The 12773-nt window shown below is 40.4% G+C and overlaps 1 protein-coding gene across 2 annotated transcripts in view; it reads right to left on the bottom strand.

The window, feature by feature from the left end:
- pan3 (poly(A) specific ribonuclease subunit PAN3) overlaps positions 1 to 12773 on the bottom strand; it is a 153791-nt gene that overhangs the window by 117257 nt on the left and 23761 nt on the right. For both annotated transcript variants that reach the window (XM_048533537.2, XM_048533538.2), the window contains exon 3: positions 6940 to 7012. In XM_048533537.2, the coding sequence (XP_048389494.2) occupies positions 6940 to 7012 (73 nt within the window). The remainder of the gene's footprint in view (positions 1 to 6939; positions 7013 to 12773) is intronic.

The raw sequence follows: 12773 nt of genomic DNA, 5'->3' as shown, positions 1-12773 counted from the left end.
TAACTTAGCTGAGCACTCAGTTGTATCAAGCTGCTAAAACTCCAGGGAATGAATTCAACTTAATTTTGGAAACAACAGCAGCAAATCCAGTCCTACTGACCTACAAAGTCTACTTTACTAACATCTGGAAGCGAGTGCCGAAGTTGGGAGACCTGTCTCATAAAATAGTTAAGCAACAGCATTATATAATTATGCTCTCAAAAATACACTTTAAAGTACGAGATATCACCATCCATGGGTATACACGGACCACCGGAACATATCTATGCCAATTCTGAACTAGCTCCAATTTCTTTATGGAGTAATCACTTACTGCATTACATCTAAGGTATTTAAATTATGATACCTTCTCCAGATGTTAACCATTTAAAGAGAATATTATTAATATTTTAATTTTCACATTTACAAAAAATTTTTAAATTATTAATGAGATTAAGCAGATAGCTCTTTCCAAATGCCGTCATACACAGTGGATCAAATGACATCCTTGCATGTTGTAAAATTTTTATTCTTAATTTTTAAGAAAAAAAGACTTATTCCACGAAGTCCATGGTTATAATACAGAAATGCTAGGAAACTATGGTATAATATGCAAAGGCAAAGGCATATCTAATACAATCTTTAAAAAGGGGCAGATGCAATATTCTTAATGACCATGCTGCAGCTATTTTTTTTCCCCCTCCAAGTACTTGCTTTGTACAAGATTAATTAAGAGCTCTATGTGAATTTTCACATTGACCCTGATGTGGTTGAGAGGGTCACATGTTCCAACAATCCCTTTAGTGATGCTGTTGAAAGCTCCTTGCTCCAAAGGTTAGTGCCATCCATGGTGACATGATTGGGAGAAGTACCAACGAGGAGTCTAAAAATTCCTCAGAGGCATAATACCAAGTGAAAAACATGCATCTCACCAGTTGCAAAGGTGGAAGGTGGTTACAGCAGCAAGCAGTCCTGGATGTATTAACTTGACATCTGTGACCATGTGATCTGTCCACCAATCCATTAGGATGATGAGTTAGTAATGGCTCCCTAAAGTCCCTACTTTAAAGAAAGCCCTCTGCAGTTTTCTACCAGAGTCCATTTATCAAACTCTATGGCATTAAGAAATTTGGCATGAGTCAGGACTGGGAACCAGAAAGTCCCTAGTCATGAATCTGTAAACAAACGTCAGATGCGTAAAAGTGTTTGTTTATTCTTGTTTGGCCAGCAGCATCTATAACTCCGTCATCTTCTTCAGGCTAACAGTTGCTCTCCAAATGTCGGTCAGTTCATCTTTTTTGGGATGGGTGGGCGAGGGGGGTTTAGTAAGAAAAATTATCTTGAAAATTGGGTATTCTATTTTCTCTTGGCTAGATGACACCCTGTTGGATTGTTGTCTTTGTGCTCAATAAAAAGTAAAATTTTAAAAAATGCATAACTTGGAATAAAAATACTTGAGAATAATCTCAACAGCAACCATCCAGCAAGAAGACATATGTGAGCTGTAAAAATGCCAAATTGATATTGCCATTCTCAAATGACACTCATTCATAGGTAAGAACAGTTGAATGGAAGAAGCAGTGGATACATTCTTAATGAAATGTAAAGGGAGACAGCAACCTTCAATTTCAATGAGTTGCTTTTACCCTCTGAAATAGGATCTTACATGTGCTGTTATTTATGAATGAAACACAAATGAGATTTCACCTTCAACTAAACAATATGACACAATCAGAGCTTATGCCCCAACACTCAACTCAATGAGATGTTGAGGAAAGAGTTGTTCTGACGTTGAAACCCACCCCCCACAACAGCCATCTCAAAAGAAAATGTCATCCTTCTGGGAAATTAATGCCAGGTTTGGCTGTGACAAGAGCGACACCATGGGGAAAACGGGTGTGGAAGACCAAAAGGTCCCTGCTACTGGAAATATGCTCAGCATGGCCTTATTTTAACAGGTTTCTTCTTCCATAAAGTACTGACCATTCTGGACTTTTTAGGCGGTGGAAGGCAACGGTTTGGCAGTTGATGCACAATGCTTGCTAGGCACTTACAATTGCGTACCCAGAATGCTGCCATAGTGAAGATTGCTTTTCCTGAGCAACTTCAGCTTCTTCAAAGACTCTGTTGTATCATCAATAATGGTTTATTTGCTAATGATTCCTCAGTGTTGGTTCCGTTCACAACACTAATAATGAAGCCCATACCTTGTTACAAAACCAGGGTAACATCTAGGTTTTGGCTGACTACTGATAGTTAACATTTAAGCCAGTTATTGATTATATCTGGCTGCCTTCCCCATAACTTCAGCAGCACAACCAGCAAGTTTCCTACTACAATACTATATAGATCACCAATTACCAAAAGCTTCTTTGGACCAGTTACAGTTACAACAACACTGGCAGCTACAAAACCAGGGCAGAGACTTAATAATATGGCAATGAATGGGCCCATCTCTTCAGACCTTACAACTTTTGTAGACTGTAAATATACCAAACCAGAAGCACACAGAAAGAGTTATACCGGAGGTCGTAAACATGCTTGCTAAGCCAGTGGGTTTGGATGCAAACCTTTCGTCACCCTAAGTAACATCGCCAGGGCACTTTCAATGAAACGTCAGTGTTCTGTCCTGCTTGTTATTTATATGCCTCAGTTTGCTGGGGTGGTTGGTATTACTTCAGATTCTGTTTCTCAGTGGTTTATAAACAGGTTCTGATCCAATGTGTTTGTTGATGGAGCTCCGGTTGGCATACTGGGCCTCAATAAATTCCCTGGCTTGTCTCGGTTTGACTTGTGCAATGACAGATGTGTGGTCCCTGTCGAATTCGTGTCCCTCATTGTCGGTGTGTAGGGAGACAAGTGAGAACTGGTCGTGTCTCTTGGTGGTGAGTTGGTATTCATGTAACCTTATTGTCAGTTTTCTTCCGGTTTAGCCTATATAGTGTTTCTCACAGTCCTTGCATGGTATTTTGTATGTTATACCAGTTTTGTTGTTTTTGGGTATAGGTTTCATTATGTTTGTCAATAGCTGTCGTAGGGAGTTGTTGGTTTGTAAGCTACTCTGATACCCAGGGGTCTGAGTAGTCTTGTGGTCATCTCTGAAACGTCCTTGATGTATTGTAGGGTGATTAATGAGCCTGGTCAGTCTTCCCTTTGTGATCTATCTTGGAGGTAACAGTGGATTGTGCTTTTCAGCTATCCATTCCTTTCGAAGACTCCGTATAAATGCTCCTGTTCTAGAACATAGAACATAGAACAGTACAGCACAGAACAGGCCCTTCAGCCCACAATGTTGTGCCGACCATTGATCCTCATGTATGCACCCTCAAATTTCTGTGACCATATACATGTCCAGCAGTCTCTTAAATGACCCCAATGACCTTGCTTCCACAACTGCTGCTGGCAACGCATTCCATGCTCTCACAACTCTCTGCGTAAAGAACCTGCCTCTGACATCCCCTCTATACTTTCCAACAACCAGCTTAAAACTATGACCCCTCATGCTAGCCATTTCTGCCCTGGGAAATAGTCTCTGGCTATCAACTCTATCTATGCCTCTCATTATCTTGTATACCTCAATTAGGTCCCCTCTCCTCCTCCTTTTCTCCAATGAAAAGAGACCGAGCTCAGTCAACCTCTCTTCATAAGATAAGCCCTCCAGTCCAGGCAGCATCCTGGTAAACCTCCTCTGAACCCTCTCCAAAGCATCCACATCTTTCCTATAATAGGGCGCCCAGAACTGGACGCAGTATTCCAAGTGCGGTCTAACCAAAGTTTTATAGAGCTGCAACAAGATCTCACGACTCTTAAACTCAATCCCCCTGTTAATGAAAGCCAAAACACCATATGCTTTCTTAACAACCCTGTCCACTTGGGTGGCCATTTTAAGGGATCTATGTATCTGCACACCAAGATCCCTCTGTTCCTCCACGCTGCCAAGAATCCTATCCTTAATCCTGTACTCAGCTTTCAAATTCGACCTTCCAAAATGCATCACCTCGCATTTATCCAGGTTGAACTCCATCTGCCACCTCTCAGCCCATCTCTGCATCCTGTCAATGTCCCGCTGCAGCCTACAACAGCCATCTACACTGTCAACGACACCTCCGACCTTTGTGTCGTCTGCAAACTTGCTGACCCATCCTTCAATTCCCTCGTCCAAGTCATTAATAAAAATTACAAACAGTAGAGGCCCAAGGACAGAGCCCTGTGGAACCCCACTCACCACTGACTTCCAGGCAGAATATTTTCCTTCTACTACCACTCGCTGTCTTCTGTTGGCCAGCCAATTCTGTATCCAAGCAGCTAAGTTCCCCTGTATCCCATTCCTCCTGACCTTCTGAATGAGCCTACCATGGGGAACCTTATCCAATGCCTTACTGAAGTCCATATACACCACATCCACAGCTCGACCCTCATCAACTTTTCTAGTCACATCCTCAAAAAACTCGATAAGGTTTGTAAGGCATGACCTACCCCTCACAAAGCCGTGTTGACTGTATTTGATCAAGCCATGCTCTTCCAGATGGTCATAAATCTTATCCCTCAGAATCCTTTCTAACACCTTGCAGACGACAGACGTGAGACTTACCGGTCTATAATTGCCGGGGATTTCCCTATTTCCTTTCTTGAAGAGAGGAATTACATTTGCCTCTCTCCAGTCCTCAGGTACGACTCCAGTGGAGAGCGAGGATGCAAAGATCTTCGCAAGTGGTGAAGCAATTGCATTTCTCGCTTCCCAAAGCAGCCGAGGACAAATCTGATCCGGGCCTGGCGACTTGTCAATCTTAATGTTTGACAAAATTTTCAGCACATCAGCTTCGTCTCTCTCTATCCATTCCAGCATGCACACCTGCTCTTCAAAGGTTTCATTCACTACAAAGTTGGTTTCTTTCGTAAAGACAGAAGCAAAAAACTCATTTAGGGCTTCCCCTACCTCCTCAGGCTCCACACACAAGTTCCCTATGCTATCCCTGATCGGCCCTACTCTTTCTTTGACCATTCTCTTATTCCTCACGTAAGTGTAAAATGCCTTTGTGTTTTCCCGGATTCCTTCTGCCAAGCCTTTCTCGTGCCCCCTCCTGGCTCTCCTCAGACCATTTTTGAGCTCCTTCCTTGCCTGCATGTAATCCTCTCCAGCTGAACTTGACCCTAGCTTCCTTCACCTTATGTAAGCTACCTTCTTCCTTTTCACTAGAAGCTCCACCGCTCTCGTCATCCAAGGTTCCTTAATCTTACCCCTTCTTGCCTGTCTCAGAGGGACATATTTACTCATCACTCCCAACAACTGTTCCTTAAACCGTCTCCACATGTCTATAGTTCCCTTACCATGGAACAACTGCTCCCAGTCCATGCTTCCTAACTCATGTCTAATCGCATCATAGTTTCCTCTTCCCCAATTAAATATCCTCCCATTCTGCCTAATCCTCTCCTTCTCCATAGCTTTGCTTAGTTCCAGGTTGCTGCAATGTGTTGTGGCTTGTTTAAATAGTGTCCTGATGCATCTCCATTTGTGGGTGGAGTAGTTGCTAGTGTAATTCAGTATCTGGTCATTTGTGTGGTATTGCTATATATGCTAGTCTGGTGTTCCCATTGTTTTTGAGTTTGACTACTATGTCCAGGAAGGGTAGTCGGTTGTTGTTCTCTTCTTCTTTCGTGAATTTTATCCCAGTAAGGATGTTGTGTATACGTCAGTGGGTTTCTTCTAGTTGCATGCATTTAATAATCATGAAGGTGTTGTCTACATATTGGACCCAAAGTTTGGGTTGTATAGTGGGGAGTGCTGTCCGTTCTAAATTCTATATCACTGCTTCTGCAATCAGTCCTGATATTGGGAATCCATTGGTATTCTGTTGATTTAATAACACCTTATTTGTTTTAATAGCACCGTCCAACCTGTGACCTCCACCACTAAGAACTAGAGTAATAAGATCAATGGAAACATCATCCCTGAGTTCCCTAAAATTATCAACTTTTTCAATTTAGACATATACTTCCACTCCTTCACCATGAGGAGTTCCTAATCCTGGAATTTCCTACATAGCATGACATGCACAAGGAAAAATCCTTTATTTTCTAAATGACATTTAAGAATCAATAAGAAATGTACCTATATCTGCATCAATTGCATCACAAATTAAGTTTTCTTTTAAAAATAATATTCATAGACATTAGTTAATTGTTTCTACACAGCAAAGTATTCTTTTACAATGTATTATTGATTCGCAAACCTTTTGCTCCAGCATATTCTATATGCCTATACATTTTCTCAGAAATTTTACATTACAAATTATCTTCTCCTACTTCTTGATTCCAGAACACACAGTTACTTCCCAAGTCTCTGTCATCCTTGAAAGTACTGAATCAATTTGTAAAGTGGAAATTGAGTGGACTGACTAATTATTATTTGTGGTATAAAAGATGATAAGATGCAGAAAGGGGGAAGGTATTACTTACAAAAAGGAATGTCCCAGCATTCCACAGGACTGCCAATACACATTAATTGAGTAAAAGGTAGAAAATACATAATCCTAAAATGATACACAAAAATCATATTTAAATAATCTGTTTCCAAAATATGCCTTCTATAAACGTGTCAAATTAAAATTTCCTTTTTATCAAAATGAAAGGTTTGATATGTCAAATCAGAGCCAGAACCAAATCAAATAAGGGCAATCGTGCAATTTTAAATTAATTTACATTGGATATTTACTGCATTACAAGTAAACTGAGTTGGATACATCAAACTTGCTTCAGAACATTGTAACGTTAAAAATAATGAGTTGGGTAAACACCTGGAACATGGGTTTCTCAAAACAAAGAATGTCAAAAATCATAATCCTACCAACACAATCTCCCCCTCCCAGTGCCCAAATTTAGCAAACTAAATCACAGAAAGTACCTATAATATACTACATTTTTCTAAAATATACACAACTGAATTACAGTAAAATACTTTACCATGTCCTGCACAAGCATATGCTTTGGCACAATCACTCAACAGGCTGGGTGAGCTGCTGCTGTTAGCTTGCCTCTGTAAGCAAAAACAAGTATTATTATAACTGTCTTTTATGATATCCATGTTCTCACACGTCAATCTACATACCTCTTTGCAAACTTTCACCTGCCTTTCATTCTTTGTTTAAATATATCAGGTTACCAACAGACTTCTTCATTATCACAGGCTTTCTTAAATGTTGTATGTTTACCTATTGATACTTCATTCATTTTACAAGTTTGCTTGCACCAACAGGAATACCAGAGTCAACTATGGGCCAGTGTCACTGATAGATTCTTTAGGAGAGAGAGAATTTTACTATGCACTTTGAATGGCTGGGTACAACCACTTTCTAAGTTAAAAGGCTGCAGACTCAGATAAGCACATTGGATCTAACAATAGGGAAGGTGATCTTCAACTCTGCAAATGCATAGAGATTTTCCCCAGCTTTGTGCAGAACTGAATGAGATTTGCCTTTCAATTGAAGCATGAGACTAAGGCCTTCACTGTCTGTTCAGACTAGCATTATAGATCTCATTATAACACGCAGAGCAGCAATAAAGTTTACCTAGTTATCAGCTGGAAATATCTACCGATAACATCAAACCAGCCTATTGATCAGTTATTTAGACGATGCTTGTGGAGTCTAGCTATGCACAAATTGTCATCTACACGAACCTTAACTGTGGTTCCCAAATTAATTTGGTTGAAAAACCCCTTTTCAAATGGATTACAAATCCATTTCCAGTTCAGCATAACCATCCACTTCTCACCTATTCACTATTCAGCAGCCTAGTTTCAAGGATTTCCTTCCTTCTCTGCAATTTCACCTGCATGCTGGTTGCCTGGTGCATTTCTGCTGTCTGGACACCTGGCCATAAATGTTAACATAGCTTCAGTCTGGGTCCAGTCAGTACGGCAGGCTGCCATACTCGCAGAATAAATCTCACTCAATTTGAAATTTCAGATCCCTGGACAAGGCTGAAGAAAAAATTCTTCCCTATCCATTACTCAGCCCCTGCTCCCCATAGCCATCTCGATGTCTTTGGGAACTTAATTCTTTTAACTTTCTCACCCAATTTAAGGCTCCATTAGTTTGGTTATCTGTTTCCAGTCCCCACCCAGTAATCAAGCACCAGTAGGTCCGCACAATTTCCTCCACCTCCCAAACACAACTTCCATGATCTAGATACCAAACTCCCTGGGTGCATGAGCCTCACATCAGTCACAGAATCAGAGAAATGTACAGCATGGAAACAGACCCTTTTAGTCCAGCTCATCCACACTGACCAGATATCCTAAGTAAATCTAGTCCGATTTGCCAGCATTTGGCCCATATCCCTCTACACCCTTCTTATTCATATACCCATTCAGATGCCTTTTAAAATGATGGAATTATACCAGCCTCCACCACTTCCTCTGGCAGCTCATTCCACACATGCACCACCCTCTGCATGAAAAAGTCACACCTTAGGTCCCTTTTAAATCTTTCCCCTCTCACTTTAAACCTATACCCTCTAGTTTTGGACTCCCCTGGGGAAAACACATTGGTTGTTCACCTTATCTATGCCCCTCATGATTTTATAAGCTTCGATAAGGCCACTGCTGAGCCTCTGGTGCTCGAGGGAAAATAGCCCCAGCCTATTCAGCTTCTCCATATAGCTCAAACCCTCCAACCCTGGCAAAAGCCTTGTAATTTTTTTTAAACCTTTTCAAGTTTCACAAAATCCTTCTTATAGCAGGGAGACCAGAATTACACAGTTTTCCAATCATGACCTGACCAACATCCTGTACAGCTGCAACATGGCCTCCCAACTCCTATACTCAATGCACTGAACAATAAAGATAAGCATAGCAAATACCACCTTCACCATCCCATCTACCTGCGGCTCTACTTTCAAGGAATTATGAACCTGCATTCCAAGATCTCTTTCTTCAGCCACACTTCCCAGGACGATGCCATTAAGTGTCAATTCCTGCCCTGATTTGCCTTTCCAAAACTCAGCACCTCATATTTATCAAAATTAAACTCCCTCTGCCACTCTGAGCCATTGGCCCATCTGATCAAGATCCCATTGTACTGAGGTTACCATCTTCACTGCCAACTACATTTCTAATTTTGGAGTCATCTGCAAACTTACTAACCATGTCTCCTACATTCACCTAAAATGACAACCCTGCACCAATCCTTGATGCACACCTCCAGTCTGTAAAGCAACCCTCCCCCACCACCCTCTGTTCTCTACCTTCGAGCCGGTTCTGTATCCAAATGGCTAGTTCTCCCTGTGTTCCATATGATTTAACCTTGCTAACCAGTCTACTATTACGAACCTTGCTGAACACCCTACTGAAGTCCACACAGACCATGTCAACAGCTCTGCCCTCAGTCCTCTTTGTTGCTCCCTCAAAAAACTCAATTAAGTTAAAGTTAAAGTTAGTGAGAAAAATGTCCATGATACAGTGGGGGAGATGCTGGACAGCTTAAAAACAGAGGTGGATAAATCCCCAGGACATGATCAGATGTACTCTAGAACACTGTGGGAAGCTAGGGAAATGGTTGCTGGGCCGTTTGCTAAGATATCTGCATCACTGATAGGAGGCGGCTAACATGGTGCCACTGTTTATGAAATGTGGTAAGGGAAAGCCAGATTATTATAGACTGGTGACATTAGTGGTGGGCAAGTTGTTGGAGGGAATTCGAAGGGACAGGATTTACATGTATTTGGAATGGCAAGGACTGATTAGGGAGCCAACGTGGCTTTGTGGGTACAAAATAATGTCTCATTTGGAAAGTATTAGAAACACAGTCTTAAGAAGGCACTTTTAAAAGAATACATGATCAGAACAAATCTATTAGATCTTTTGAGGATGCAATTAGTAGGGTAGATATGGGAGAACCAGGAGGTAGTGAATGTGGATTGCCAAAATACATTCAATTACAGTGCCACACAAAATGATAATAGTCAAAACAAGGGCTCATGAATTTGGGAAGACAAATTAATATGGGTAGAGATTGGTTAACAGTTAGTAAGCAAAAAGAGTCAGGATAAATGGTGGGCTTTAAGTTGGCAAGCTGCGGCTCATGGAATACCACAAGATTCAGTGCAGAGAATACAACCATTTATATCTATATTAAATGACTTAGACAAAAAAGACAAAAAGTAAGATATCTAAGTTTATTAATACCAAGTAGGAATGCAAGCTGCAAGAAGGGCACAAAAGACTGCAAAGTGATACAGACAGATTAATTTTATGGGTGTCAAGATGGCAGATTGGTGTGTAATATGAAGAAGTGAGAGATTATTTACTATGATCATAAGCAGAGAAAAGCAGAATTTTTTTGAAAAAGTTGTGAAGCATGTAAATGTTGATGTTCAGACAGACTTGGGTGAATCTGTACAAGGAACATAGCAAATCAGTATGCAGGTACAAGAAATTAGAAAAGCATATATGTCATGTGTTTCTTTCTTGTAAGGGGATTGGAGTACCAGAATAAAAGAGATCTTGTTACAAATGCAGGGCATTGATGAGACCACACCTGGAACAAAGTTCTGTATCTGTATTTTTAAAAAGATGTTTTTGCACTGGGGGCAGGACCTGAAACAAGGGAGTTTCCCTAAAACAGATTGAATAAATTATCCATATTCTCAAGGTTAGAAGAATGAGAGGATGCGGGACACTCAGATCTCTCTCTACAGCAATATTCTGCAATTTCTTTCCACTGGTATCACATGCTGCTTTTTAATTCTTCCTTTCAAAGCAGACAAATGCATATGATCCTACATTATATTCTGTCACACTTTTTCACTCACATAAGGTTTGCAAAGGCATATAGATTATCTTTTTCGCGATTTATTGTACTAACTTTATTTCTATTATCAGCACATTTTGAAAATATACGCTCACTCCCGTCATAAAGATTGCTGATATAATTTAAAGATGACACTAAGGTAGGTGGGAAAGTAAATTCCAACTAACAAGTAAAAAATTTACAAAGAGATATGAGAAGTTAGGTGAATGGGCCAAAGGTTGGCAGATGGAGTTTAATGCGGATGCATGTGAGGTAATCCATTTCGGTCAGGAGAACTGGAAGGCATCTTTTCCCTCTAAACCAACAGAAACTTCAGAATGCTTCAGTGCAATGGAATCTCTGCATGAATTACAAAACTAGTGTGCAGGCACCACAAACAATAAAATGCCAAAATTCCATTTGCCTTCTTTGTTGCTAAAAGTAGAGAAGTACTGCAGCAACTGTACAAAAGCATTAGTGAGATCACACCTGGAGTACTGTGCACAGTTTTGGTCCTCTTATTCAAGGAGGGATGTAGTTAAAATGGAGACAATTCAGAGGAGGTTCACTAGATTGATTCCAGAGATGACACGGTTTGTCATACGAAGAGAAATTGAATAGTTTAGGCCCATGGTCTTGAGTTTAGAAAAATGAGAGGCTGTAATTAAAAATAGAACGAAAGGAGATCTAATTACGATATACAAGCAGCCAGAAGTGACTGACAAAATAGACAAGAGAGGATGTATCCTCTTGTGGAGAAATCTAGAACAAAAAGTCATTGTTTTAAATCTGCTACATCTTCTCCTAAAACAAAGATGAGGATGAGAACTTACTTCTCTCAAAAGGAAGTGATTCTGTGGAATCACTACCTCAGTGAAGTGGATGCTGAGACACTGAGTAAATTTAAAGTGAAAGTTAATTACTACTGGGTTGAAGGGTTAGAGAGAGTAGACAGGAAAGTGGATGGAGGCTGAGTTGAGACCTGCCATGACTCTATTGAAAGGTGGAGCAAGCTGTAGGGGGTGAATTGTCTACTTCTGCTTCTAGTTCTTATCTCCTTATTTTGAAAGTTGAGGTTCTAGCACTGATCATTGTGATGCTCTGCTAGCAATGTTTGCAAACCCAAAAATGACCCAATTATCCTACCTTTGGTTAGTGGGCCAAGCCACCATTATGCAATGTTCCACAAAATTCTGTGCGCTCTATACCCTAACAACTATTTTAATGTGATCCCTTATCAAATGCCTTTTGGAAATCCAAATACACCAATCATATCTACTAGTTTTGCATTATCTACCATGCTAGTTACCTTCTCAAGAACTCAAAAGGTGACTTCCCTTTCACAAAACCAATTTTGTTCTGTCTGATTGCATTGAGATTTTCTGTGCCCTGCTGTAAGCTTAATGATAAATTCCAGTTTTTAACCTTACAACAGATTTTAAGCTGACTCCTAACCTCTGGCTTACCGGCTTTCTTCTTTCTCGAATACAGGAGTTACATTGACTGTTTTCCAATCTTTCCAGAAAGAGAATTTTGGATAATTAATACCAATACATTCACTGTCTCAGCAGCCAATTGTTTCAGGATTATGGGGAAAAGATTTTTTAAAAAGGACCAGAGGGGGTAACTTTTTCACAGATATGGTGGTACATGTATAGAACAATCTGCCAGAGGAAGTGTTGGATACAGGTACAATTACAACATTTAAAAGGCATCTGGATGGGTACATGAATAGGAAGACTTTACGGGGATATGGGCCAAATGTTGGCAAAAAGGGACCAGATCAGATTGGGATGTCTGGTCTGCATAGGAGGAGTTGGATTGTCGGGTCTGTTTCTATGGTGTATGACTCAAAGTCCATCAGGACCTGTGCATCTGTCAGGCTTTACTTATTTTTCAACACAAGAAAGAAAAAGCACCCGTTGCCTTATGACCGTAATTGCTGCAGGTTCCTCCCTCATGTTCACACTTTATTTATAATTATGAAATGGAATTTGAATTTTCCAA

Source organism: Stegostoma tigrinum, chromosome 6, assembly GCF_030684315.1.
Source record: "Stegostoma tigrinum isolate sSteTig4 chromosome 6, sSteTig4.hap1, whole genome shotgun sequence".
NCBI classification, from domain to species: domain Eukaryota; kingdom Metazoa; phylum Chordata; class Chondrichthyes; order Orectolobiformes; family Stegostomatidae; genus Stegostoma; species Stegostoma tigrinum.
Note: the sequence above shows the minus strand (reverse complement) of the source record. Positions and strands in the feature narration are given on the sequence as shown.